The following is a 13,753-nucleotide window of genomic DNA, read 5'->3' as shown; positions in this document are numbered from 1 at the left end:
GTTTAATCCGACAACGACCTCCATTCGCCCCTTCAAAGATTGTCCGTTTTAATTCGCTATATATGCATGCACTCGCTCGTCAATGCCATTGAATCGACACATTCACTTGGACGTTTCATTCAAAATTACTCGGTTGCCTTACACGTCAAAACCGAAATCGGAGGTCTTTTCATGCATCATCGCTAAGCATCACACGATACGTTGCACGCTCGCATACAATCGACAAGAACTCGTCCCATATATAAAATAACGTTTCATTCACATATGAATGACATAAAAACATGAAACCAAAATGTACGTAAACCAAAAGAAAGCCAATTTTTCATGGCATAAAGTAAATCCACAACCTAATAATTCAAGTTTTCAAAAAGAATACACCACAAGCCGCGGAGCGTTTGCAGCCAATAAAAACGGGATGTCATCGATCTTGTGCTCCATTCCGAAAACCGACAAACAGCTTCCTCCCTGCGAAGAACCGTAAGCAACAAGATGTATATATCTATAGGAAATTAACATAACCCTAAAAAGTTAACGAGAACCCGATTAGATGTTCCAAGATCTTATCGGTATTTCTTGCAAATCACAATGAAATCAAAGCATATTTGATAATTCGGATTCTGGGCTATGAGGATTAAAGAACGGAAAACGCTGCAAAAGAGTAGCTCAATCGTTTCCTGCATCAGGACGTGAATGGTACAAATCGTTTTATCCAACTATACATGTACAGGGTTCCGAGATATATGTAAGTAAAGGTGAGAAAATCGAGAGACTCGTTTCTAAGCTACAGAAATGGACCTAAAAGCTCGATTAAGAACCGCTAACTCCGTGTATGCTCTCTAATACATACCTGCAAAATCACAAGAATTTTGAAAAATGAGAACTTCTCCATTTGCAGGTAACTCATAAAGCTTAAGAAGATGACAACACCCTAAGTTACGAAAGTTGTGATATGTCAATTATGTTGTTACAAGTGTTTTAAATTCTACGAACCGAAATAAGTTCTATGAATAAACCGAGGACAAAAAGGCAACATTAGAAGTTATTTAATAAACCAAACAAACTCGGTAAATACCACACAGAGTAGAGTTGAGGAGGGTAAAACGTACGCAAACCTTTCATCAACCCCAAGGAGTAGAGAGGTGGTTTTCAAGAAGACTAAGGGCTCGTTTGGTTTGACGGAATGTCTTTTGAGGGATTTGGATTTCGTGGAAGGATTTGGAATCTTTAGCGTGTTTGATTTGTATGATTCAGAATGGATTGATTTCCATTCTTTATAGATAATTTACAAAAAAAAACTATAAATAATTATAAAAATAATTAAAATTACCTTCTATTAGTTGATTTTTACAAAGCAAATCTTTTTGACATATTTTAGAATATTATTGCAAACAAATCCTATGAAATCCCATAAAATACCAACTACCTATGGAATTCCTAAATCCAATGTTAGTGGGGATTTCAATTCCAGACCTTCCTATAAACTAAAAACCAGATTGGAATTCAATCCAATTCCAAATCCCACAAACCAAAGGGGCTCTTAAAAACTAAATGCAGCATGAACAAAATCATACAAAACCAGGAAAGAATTCATAAAGAAAACGTTATTGAGCAAAATGATACCATTTCATGCCAACAGGTTACAAGTTCTTTAGCATCGTATGCATAAAAAAGAGGCATGCAAGCAGGAATTATATCTTAAGATCCAACTCGTTTTCATAAAAACTAACATTTTCGGTTTGTGGGCACTTTTGAATGGTGTGAGTGTGTTAATGGGTCTCGATTAGTTGATGATGGGATGAAGGAAGATAGGGGCACACAAGAACTGCGGAAAATGATATAAACTATTCAAACCAAACCAAAACCAACAAGCCTGTTATATCCATCAGGAGGGGGGTCTGGGGGAAGATGTACGCAGACCTGACCTCTATCCAAAAAAGTAGAGCGATTGTTTCCTCAGGATGCGTTTGGTATACTGGAGAGGACAGAACAGGGACCAGTGTTCCACATCTCACAAGACTTCTATGTAGAACAGACAGGAACATAGTGGAACAAACCCTATACTTTACTAATATAACCTCAAAATAGAACATAATTCTCTTCTGAAACATCAAATAAGCCTCCCTCTTTACATTCTATTCATTCTTTAAATTCTATTTATTGTATTTTATGCTCTTTAAAACGTTCACTTTATTGTCCTCAAAATATTTATACAGTTTCTATATTTTGGTTAATTTTTTATGCAATTTATTAAATATTTTAATTATATAATAACATAGAAAAGGTAAAGTATATGGTGTCATTTTAATCATCTTGACGAAAACTTTCTAATGATATATTTTGTTGCAAAAATATTTATTTTACTATAATTTAATAAATTACATAAATTAATCAAAATATGTAAAAGATATAAACAACTCATTACAGGTAAATTGGTCATTATATTTGTTATTCATGTCCAGTTTTGTCTTGCCAAACACCGAACAGCTAATTTGTCCTGTCCAGCCCGTTTGGATACCAAATGCATCCTTACAAAGCCCTGGCTAGTGAAAGGTGTGTGAAAGGGAGAAAGGCCAAATATGTTTAACAAATGAAAAGCTAGAAAGAGAGAGACAAATATGCTAAATTTTGAGAGTACATACCCGTCCATTGTTGCCAAAATCATCGGGAGGGGCCACAGCAGACTCAGATCGGCATTTAGAATGAACTATTGGCCCAAGTTGAGATCTATCCATGCCTAAAACAGATCCCGTTGGAGCATTCATGTAGACCGCACCTCTATACATCCATTCTTCTGTTTCATCACTGTAAAAATCATCAAACGCCTCACCGCATAGTGCACAAACATTCTGATCTTCGTCCGCTGGAACAGCCATGTCTTCATCATCCTTCTTTTCAACAACATTTTCAGACGGATTAAGAAATCCCGGAACTGCATCAGCTCCCGATGCTTCTGTCCCACTAAGCCACATACTAGCATTAGGGAACCACTTCCGAGAAGGCTTTTGTTTATGATTTTTTGATACTCGATTTTTGGTGACGTGCCAATCCATATGATTGCTGTGTTCTTCTTGCAACTTAAATCGAAGACCGCAAGTTTTGCATTGCCGTGGAAGATCAGCATATAAAGCAGTTATTGCAGACTCGTGACGTGTCTTGAGAACATCTGGATCAAACTCAAGCCCAACACAGGCCTATGCATATAGAATTATATACAAGTAAGAACAATCTCTTGTTATGTAGAAAAAATCAAATATTAAGAGGTCATGAAGTAGTCTTTGTTACACCCTCTGACCCAAAATAGATGTCCACAATGAAAAAGGCACAAAGTCTTAGAAATGTGTAATTATTACACGTTTGAATTAACTAAATGACAATTTTACCCATAATAATAGAGAGTAATGAATTTCACAATCTCGTCACTAGGGGTAGAATTGAAAAGTAGGGACTTGCTTTTGAAAGTGGACACTTATTTTGGGACAACCTAGAATAGAAATGTGTAATCATTACACTTTTGAAGTAACTAAATGACAATTTTACCCTTAATAAGAAAGATTAATGAATTTCACAATCTCGTAATTAGGGGTACAATTGGAAAGTAGGGACTTGTTTTTGAAAACGGACACTTATTTTGGAACAAACTAGAATTGAAATGTGGATACTTATTTTGGGTATGAAACTTGCCTGTTCAGAACTCGGTTTAGTCAGAGAGAGCAGACCTTGGGCCACAAGAGAACTAAACAAGCCGGAGAGTGCACCCCCCGCTGGAGGGGTTGGAGCAACTGATGGAGGGAATTGAGGAATCTGTTTCAGGGGAAAAGAGGAAGGAGGGGGGCCTGGAGGTAGAGGGGGGAAACCGACACCAAGAAAAGGCATAGAAGATTGCATACCATGAACTGGATTCATAGAAGCACCTCCAGAGGTGTCGAATCTTTGAGGGGTATACCCACGAAACATGGGTTGTATTGTTGTATGTGACGGATTAAAAGCTAAAGCAGGTGGTACCATATTCGATCGAACCTCTTGGGGTAGCGATAAATGAGGTGGGAACTTTGGTCTTTGCTGATTAGAAACCAACCCCGCCTGCTGACTATGCATTTGAGGTAGTTGGTTCGGTACTCTATTTTCATTAACATCAAATGGTTGATGCAAAAACGACACATTTTCATTTGCTGCTGAATTGCCGGTCTTCAACATGTCAAACTGACTCCTAATATGTTTCTTAAAAGGTGGAACTGGTTGAGATGTTTGCATATTCAGTGAGGATCGCCAAGATCCTTTCGATGATGGTATAGAGACCTCCGGATTCATCATATTGACACTTGACGAATTCATTCTAGGTGTCAACGACAAGAGATGATGTGCGTTGGCACGTGGAAAGCTATCGATGAGCGGAGGCCTTTGCCCACGAGGATTGTAATGATGCAGAGTAGCCCAAGGCTGATCATGAGAAAGGTTCCATGATTCTTGTGGATAATGAGAAACTGGATTATCTGATGGCTCGTTGTGAAATCCACTAATCTTCCGCTTTAATCCATGATCAGACTGCAGAATAACAAAGATTACATTCTACACCTAGCATTTACTTTGAACATGATTCAAAAATCAGAAAAGAAATCATTACAGCATGAATATTTAATCATATTTCAGCATGAAAGCTGAATCATTCTGTCATATGACAGATAACATAAGTTTACAATCTCCAAAAGGAAAGAATGGTTGATCTATCCAAGAATACAAGTTAAAAGCAACACAAAACAATATAGATGTATATACATACATACATCCATATATATGTATATCATTGAGCTCGTTTTGAGAAGCCGTCAACAGGACATAACTAAAGCTACAATATAGAGAAATACTATCGATTACTATGTAACTGTAAAACAATATACATGTATAGAGGGAGGTTCACGGGAAAACCCCCAAAAAAATGAAAAACTGAGGAGCACCTTGGTAACCATTCATCTGGACGGTATGCACATGTGCATACAAGCAATTGAAGTTGTTTTTTGGTTTTTATGCACGTCTACATGTTATGCATATGTGCATACCGGACAAATTGCTCACAGATTACTTATATGCACATATGCATACCGTCCAGATAAATGGTTAACAAGGTGTTCCTCAGTTTTTCATTTTTTTTTGCGGTTTTCCCCTGAACCTGACTCTGCATGCATATATATATACACATATAGATACATATATATATATATATATATTACCGAGCTCGTTTTGAGAAGCCGTCAACAGGACATAACGGAAGCTACAATATAGAGGAATACTAATGATTGCTATGTAACTGCAAAGCATCTGGACAATATTCACTCTTCCCATAAGTTCCCATGATACCACGAAAGTAGATGTACAAAAAGAAATGGATTATAATCACTAGATAATGTTGATATTTAAATGCTATTGCAAATGGTAAGCACAATCTTTAACCACAAAATTGAATCGAGTAAAACTGAATCAGCCAGTTGTGTTCCATCTTCAGAACAGGGCAGTTTGGTGCCAGTTTTCAAACCAACAGGTTCACTTCAGTTTGCATCTTTGGTAGAATTGAACCAAACTAAATCAAACCCGGTATTATTAATATTTTGTACGCTTTCGCCAAAATAGGCATATGATATGATTGATGATTTATCGCAAAACCATGGTTATTGATTTGTAAACAAGTTGTAGACTTTTGTATCTTTAAAGTTGGTTGGCATGGTACAATTTTAGGTTAACATTTACAATTTTGGTTGGCATGGTTCCTACAGTGATGCTCTTAAGTGTTTTTCTTTTTATAAACTTCATTATTATTGGAATCTATATTTGCAAATATGAGAATTTTTATTTGTGAAAGAATGATTTAAACCCATTAAAAAATATCAAATCAAACCGAAGTTGAGAGGTTCGATTTGGTTCGGTTAGAGGACCTTTGAATTTGGATTGGCTCCATAAATCCAAAGTCAAGTTAGGGTGGGTTATTTTCCTATAGAGATGCTCTTAAGTGTTTTTCTTTGTATAAACTTCACTTTAATTAACTTCATTATTATTGGAATCCATATTTGCAGATATAAGAATTTTTATTTGTGAAAGAATGATTTAAACCCATGGAAAAATATCAAACCAAACCGAAGTTGAGAGGTTCGATTTGGATCGGTTAGACGACCTTCGAATTTGGATTGGCTTCATAAATCCAAAATCAAGTTAGGGTGGTTTGTTTCAGGTTCTAGCCAAAACAACACAAAACCGAACCACATACGCTCCTAGTGTTTATATATGAAAAGGAAGACATCTGAATAGCTTGATTATGTTCAGAAAGAACATTACCATTAGAATTATTCACAGGTCCAAGAAAATGCCCAGAAAAGAATAGAACATAACAATAAAGGAAATACAAAACCAAAAACTAACCGACGAAACTGCATGGTTAGGGGCAACTGAATGAATCAGCTCCTGGTTAGACCAATTGCCTCTGCTCAAATCAGTCTTTGCAAACGTAGACTGGTTGGCTCGGTAGGCTCCGGGGGCAGGATCAGTAGCAGGACCGCGGTCTACTAACGTGGGACTCATATTTTCCCATTCAAACTCCTCTTCTTCAGTATTCTGCCACGTCTGTCCAGCACTCTTACCACCTAATCCATTTGTAATTAAGTTTTTCGTGTGTTGGAGCTTTGGGTTCGTTGTTTTATTCCTCTCATCTGTTCCATAAGCATCAATCAAGGCCCTGGGTCTCTGAATGTCAAATCCGTTACTTATACAGTGTGAAGCAGTTGTTTCAATCTGTGGCAAGGCGCCATCGGACTGCTGGGGTCTCTGCCAATCACGTAAATCCTCATCTTTGACCGCCATGCCATGAGGTCTACGACCATATTCATGAGATGATGATGTTCCTTCAACAACCTTTTTAGGAGAATCATCCAAAGCAAATTCATCTAGGGATGGTGATGGAGGCCTTGCATGGCCAAGACTGAAAGGATTACGACCCACGTTACTACTTAAATCTAACTTGCGTGATCCAGTATGTGACGACAGTGCCTCCCTACTATCAGATTCATATTCATCAAATCCTGAGGAGGGTTGTTCAAGAATCTCTGAAGTTGAAGTTGCTCTTGCTTGTTGTATTTTCTGCAACGGTTGGAAGAAATGATTATGCAGAATAAAAAGACAAAAATACTGGTAGATAAATTAAATTAAATACTATAAAACAGTTCCTAGAAAAGTTGCAATGAATATCATAAAGGAACTAGAAACTTTTAGCATCCTATCAGAACATCCAACCCCAGACTAAATGAAACGAAATAGGGAGAAAATAAAAGAGAAAAAGATGGTTTTGTGGGACCTCAGTCATGACAGCAGAAACTACGTGATTTAAACGCATATAAACGATAACCTGTTAAAATAGGCCATGTTTATAGCTCACAACTGCAAGCCTGACCAAAGAAAGATTATACCGCTATTTCTAGCATCCTTTATAAAAGCAATATGTGTAAATTTTACATCAGTATTCTATGATGCTAAACAGATAAGGTTGGAAAAAGATTAAAAAATATGGACTAAATCAATAAGATTCACAATGCATATGCCTGTTGGCTTCAGCAGCTAAAAGATTTTTACTATATTTGACACCTTAGAAGTTAATATTATATTACAACCACACTAGTATATACCTAAGAAGCTAATTAAGCTCTACCCATAGACAACTCAGTTATTATTCTACATAAAGTTGAATGCCAATTCACATAACATCGGCCAAGAAAGAAAAAGAGTTCAAACTCAAAGAGCAAACAACATTCAATAGAACACTTGATATACCAAACAGTTAACAACAAATTAGCATCTTGTCAAAAATCTTAAACCAAAAAAACAAACAAATTCGAATCATAAGCTTTCCTCATCCAATCCTCTCATAGAAACATCTTCCAATGAAAATCCAACCGATTAAAAAAGTATTGGATCGAAATATATAATCTGCATTACATACAATATTCAACCAACAACAGAGTAGCCCTTTGCATTGGCCCATTGCAGTGGAAGTCGTCCGTATCAAGTGATATGTGAATTGCTCAGTAGTGCTTCGCCACTACCGTAGCTGGCGGAAATAGCTTAATTGGTAGAGCCCAACAATGCATGAGGGAGAATGGGTTCTCAAATGTTGGAAGGAATTTCCTCGAAGTTAGCATTACCTTTTAGCGTAGTAACCCAGATCTTTAAACAGGAGTTTAGTTGTAACCTTCGGATTTTTTGTGAAAATTGTCCTGGTGGACTATAAAATATTTCCATAATTGCTAGGACTACAGACCTTCTATTTTATACTACAATAGACATGCTGTTATACCTTCGGAGGGAGAGAGTAGAAAAAAAGAAAAATAATGAAATGAGAAAAAGGAAGACACATAAAGTACTAACACACACATATTAAACAGCTTGAAACCAACTTCTTTTCTCTTATTAAAACCCTGAAGAAGATCCAAGCCCATGATTCCTTTCCACTTTTCAATATAAACCCCAATAGCCTAGTGAACCAGAAACCGTAGGAGTTTTGCTCAGCAGTTTTTGAAATCATAATCCAGTTATAACTTATATTTTAAACCCTTCAATACATCACACAAAAGCTAACATATTCTGCACACATACAACCAGCACCAAGCCAAAGCCAAAAATAAAAATAAATAAAACCAGGCGTAAACATATAAGAGATGAATTAGTATTCAATATAATATTTGATGACAATCTTTCCTAGATATATTCTTTTATCACATTCTTAAAGTAAAAAAAACATACTAGAAGCTACTTACACAGACACAAAGTTGTCAGAATGGGGAATCTAAAAGATAAACTGCTGAGAGAAAGATGGTGGTGTTCCATCAAGAAGCTTACACTATCTGTAGTTGAGTTTTCAAATTGACGTCTTGCTTCCAAGTACTTTGGATTGACATGTATACCATGAGCTGGCCGTGGAGATTCAGAAGCTTTTAAACCCGAAGATTGATGACTTGCTGAGGGAGAAAACTGTAGTTGAGCTTCAATCTTGCAAAGAACAGAAGATGGGAATACAGTTGACCAGGTGCCAAAAAGATGGCGCATGGAAGGATGCATATTTGGGTGGATTTGCCTGTATGCCAAACAATAGACCTGAAAGAATAATCATCAGAAAGTATAATCACCTATCTGGAAAAGAATGCCTTTTACAAAGTGTAGCAGCACAAAAATTTAACCCACTAACCTCAGGCAAACGAGCAGAAAAGTGCCTCACGTAATCTCTACCGATATTTTTGACAATACTATCAAGAAGATATAGAGAAGGAAGTTTTTGCTCAACTGGAACCTAAAAAGCAATTGGAAAACAATATCAAACTAATTTCTAAAAATGAGAATAAGATGTCCATGCAAAAGTTGCATGAGTTGACAACCAAACGAATGGCTCATAAAGAAGTAAGCATACAAGCATCAAGAGTTCAAGATTTATGTTCAAACCTAAAGCTTATGATGGCATAACCATATCCATCAAGCTCACGCTGCTGATTGTAAAGTGTATGATATTTTGTCTTGATTTATTTAGTGTAACATAGAAACTTTGATATATAACTGCATATACAGTTCAATTTTGGGGGCTATACCTCCCCTATGTACCTTTAGTCTTGTACTCTGACCTATAAACGATCGTTGTTAAGAGATAACCATGTAAAGCAATCTTGAACATTGCTGGCTCACTCATTTGGCATAAGACCTCCAAGAAACTTAACACCATAAACATATGCCATAAAGTTGGGAAAAGAAATGGAAGCTAAAAGATGGAGAAAGTTTTTCATAGTTGCAAACCTGACTATCATAGATAACTAAGGGTCTTTTTGTTAGCAGCTTATTCAGTCAGCAATACAATACTGTTTGCTAGAGGCTTAATGATATAGAAAGTGGCTTATTCATTAAGCTTTTAGGGGTAAGCTTTATGCAGAAAGCCAAATTTCCAAACTTGTTTTTTCCAATTAAAAAAACGCGCTCCTTCCATCTATGAAAAACCTCTCCCAAACAAAAATCTCTCCAATTTATATAGACTGATTAATGCATACAGACAGCTTTATCCATACAGAACTTTAATGAGAAACCAACCAAGCAGCCCCTAATACAATGGTAATCGGTAAGCACAACACAGGGACACATGTAGAAATTAGAATAAAACACTTAGGAATAGACCAGCTTGTGTGCACGCATTTCTCTGCTACTTGTCTCACTAATATCCTCGTAACTTTTGTTGTGCAAGCCAGGTCTTTACCGGAACACCTATTTACCCTTTTGGGTAAAGTCTGCATAAGTACAGTAAGATTTACGTGCATCCTACCCCAGACCCTTGGTTCATTTGGTATTGGTTTGGTTTATTTGGAACTAGACCATGGGAATAGCAGCACTGCTTGTCAAATCAAGTCAAGGATGGAACAAACTACAGTAATCACATCTTAACCCATAATGAGAATCACACAAAGACCAACAGCAAAACTCAAAGTTTGCCTCTTTGGGCAATATATATAATGGTGTCACATCAACCCATGGGGAAACTAATACTATCACCAATAAGTCGATAACACAATCAACATATCACGAATACTAGCACAAAGTGTTCAATGACAAAATAAAGTGCATTTTTAATACAGTTTAAACTAACAAAAGTTTCTACTCCGATCGTTTGTGCAACATGATTCATGACGTTTCAAACACAATGAATTTCGGCATTAATCACCAATAAGAAAGCCGGTCTTCAATACGGTAGAACCTTATAGAACTAACCCTAACAGAACTCCCTGAAATCCCATAAACAAATAAAACATAAATACCTCGATAATTCTTGCACAAATGGCGTCCGCAATGCCACCACCATGTTCTCTCTGCTCTCCAGCGATTATCGTGAGATCAGTAATGAGCGGTTTCGAATTGATAGTCAACTCCGACAAAACAATTTCATATAACTCAACAATTTCTTCACTACTCGGCGACGGAATCTCAATCTCGTCATGTCGTCCACTAGAAACCCTAATATCTTCCTCTCGTTCCTTCAACAAACCCTTGAATCGATCACAAATCGGAGTTAGTGACTTCTGATTACAGTTATTAGCCAACGGGAGAACCGAATCATTGTGTGACGGCCTGAACCCAATACTTCTACTAGTCAGAAAACTGGTACCCTCCATTGGTGTTGCTTGGTCGGTGTTGAAAATTGAAATTGATAGTGGAAAGGGGTAGTGAGTTAGGGTTTGTTTGAGGGTTTTGATGAAGCTTTTTAAGAGTTTTTGAGTTAATGGCTTCCAGATATTGAGGGGGAGAGAGACTCTGCGTTTCGGGAGGGGATGGATGTGCGCATCATGTAAAAGATGTAAATAAATATTCATCGATACATGGAAACACATTATATATAACTATTCGAACAATGTAGCGGGAGCCATAAATTTTAACAATTTTAAAGTTTCATTGGTTTTATTAAAAAAGATTTAAGGGGTGTTTGGGATTGCTTATAAAAACTGTTTTTTAACTTATTTCAATCTAGCATCGGTGATAAGCTTTTTCTGGTGTTTGGATAAGAAAAAAAAACTGTTTATACCCGGTAATAAGCTGTTTTTGATAAGTTAATCATTCCTGACTTATGAAAAACTGTTTATTACCAGTTTACAATTTTAACCCTGTTTTATTTAACTCTGATTTGATACCACATAAGTTAATAAGCACTTTTACAAAAAAAAAAACATAAGTTGTTTTAAATAAGCAATCTCAAACACCCCCTTAACGATAATATAAGTTACACTTAGTGTTTACATATTAATACAATTTGAATAAATAAGAGTTATGGTTCCAATTACAACCTAAAAATATAATAATATGCATTGGTAACTTGCACGATATGTTATTTTAATTGTAGATTAAGATATTTTAATACTGAATGCATAAAATAGTAATATTTAATGCATTATGAGTTATTTTTAAGACTTTGTGCATAAATGTATAGTACTTTGTGCATTAAAAATTATTTTTAAGACTTTTGATAGATATGGTTTATAAAGTCGTATAGATATAGATTATTATTATTATTATTATAGAGGCGGGATCGGTTGAAAACCGCTTAATTCTTAGAAACTGTGTAAACTGATCTCGACCAATAGAAAAATTCTTTTTTTTTAAAATTAAATTTAATCATTAAGGATAGAATTGTCATTTACATTGTTTTTTATTAAATATGAAAGTTACTAAAATATCTTAATTAATGTAATGTAATAAATGAAATGTTAGAAATGGTAATATTTTAATCTTTATTTAATTTAGTATTTTAAAATTTAAATATGGTTATTTGTTTTCTAGGTTTATTAGTAGTAAGAATATAAAAGTCGAAAATTATTACATTCATGAACCGGTAAAAATATATTCATCTGTGAAACAGATTCATGTTTAGATGGTTCGTGAAAACGTTCATTGAGGAGCTTGTTTTATGAAATTTTTGGGGATGAACTGGTTGTGTAATATAATATTCTTGGATAATCTTGTTTTCTTATCAACAATTATTTTATGAAATTGTTTCATTTTGTTTTAATTATTTTTTTGTGATGATTTTGTTCACTTAATGGTTAATAAAGCATGTAATAGTAAATGCATTGACTCTATGAAACGTGTTCGGATTGAAAAAAATTTGTCGATGAAATGGATGCATAAAGAGAGTGAAACCATTTCATAATTGTTAAGAAAATGTTGTGTGATTAGCGAACAATGAAACAATTTCATTATCACAATGAAACGTATCCATCTATCAATAACATGAAAATGACAATGGTCTCATCTAGCATTACATTGATTATTGTATTGATGAAACTATGAAACGTATTTGGATTGCAAAAGCTTTGTCGATGAAATGGGAGCATAACGACAGAGAAACCATTTCATAATTGTTAAAAACATGTTGTTTAATTAGCAAACGGTGAAACTATTTCATAATTAGATTGAAACGGATCCATCTACCGGAAACTTGAAAATGACAAATGTCTCATCTAGCATTACGTTGATTTGTGTATTGATGAAACTGTGAAACCATTTCGTTCATAAAATGTAGTAGTAAATTTGTTATTATTATTATTATTCAAAAGGTTTCGGTATGTTAAATTGATTATAGTGTTTTATTTTTATTGTTGATCTATTTTAATAATGAAAGTTATTTTTTTATAATATTTGAACATAAAATTAATATATTATTTTACAAATGATTTTGTTTAATTAATATTACGATATACATGATATAATTGTCATTAATATTACCATTACCAAAGTTATCATTTTGCATTTTTGGGATTATAAAATAAATTTTTATTTTATATATTTTTTTAATTTTCTAATATAACCTAAACTAATCTTGACTATTGATCAATAAAATGAATGGATGAGATTGATTTACATGGTTTACACAAATGAGGCGGTTTTAATTTGATCGTGCATCTATTATTATATTAATGATACATTCATACTTATTTTTACTATAAGGGTACTCGCACAATGCAGCGAGATATATCTCGGTTTTAATGTTTCATTTTATTCATTTTCTCCGTCAATATAATACGGTTTTTACGTGGATTTAGAAAATGATAATGTTTTTATATTGAACAAAATATAAATTTGAAAAAAAAATATAGATATTAGTATTAAATTAACTATTTAAAAGTTTTCATTTTCTGTGTAATTTTTTTAATTCAATTTTTTATTATAATTTAATTTAGATTTAATAATAAAGTAATTT

The 13,753-nt window shown here is 34.6% G+C and overlaps 1 protein-coding gene across 2 annotated transcripts; it reads right to left on the bottom strand.

The window, feature by feature from the left end:
• Positions 1–240: 240 nt before the first annotated feature.
• LOC112523195 (polyadenylation and cleavage factor homolog 4-like) lies at positions 241–11,310 on the bottom strand. 2 transcript variants are annotated; one of them, XM_025132704.1, is made up of 8 exons: positions 10,821–11,310; positions 9,218–9,319; positions 8,872–9,126; positions 6,406–7,119; positions 3,682–4,542; positions 2,640–3,191; positions 796–847; positions 241–465 (listed from the first exon to the last, which is right to left on the bottom strand). In XM_025132704.1, the coding sequence occupies exons 1-7, from the start codon at positions 11,172–11,174 to the stop codon at positions 818–820; spliced, it is 2,868 nt and encodes a 955-aa protein (XP_024988472.1). In that variant the 5' UTR covers positions 11,175–11,310; the 3' UTR covers positions 241–465; positions 796–817. The 2 variants fall into 2 exon arrangements, with proteins under 2 accessions (XP_024988472.1, XP_024988471.1); XM_025132703.1 differs by lacking the exon at positions 241–465 and having other exon boundaries at positions 585–847.
• Positions 11,311–13,753: the final 2,443 nt, after the last annotated feature.

The sequence above is a fragment of the Cynara cardunculus genome, assembly GCF_001531365.2.
Source record: "Cynara cardunculus var. scolymus isolate 2C chromosome LG 12, CcrdV1, whole genome shotgun sequence".
In the NCBI taxonomy this organism is placed as follows: Eukaryota; Viridiplantae; Streptophyta; class Magnoliopsida; order Asterales; family Asteraceae; genus Cynara; species Cynara cardunculus.
This window is presented reverse-complemented; position numbering and strand designations above follow the sequence as displayed.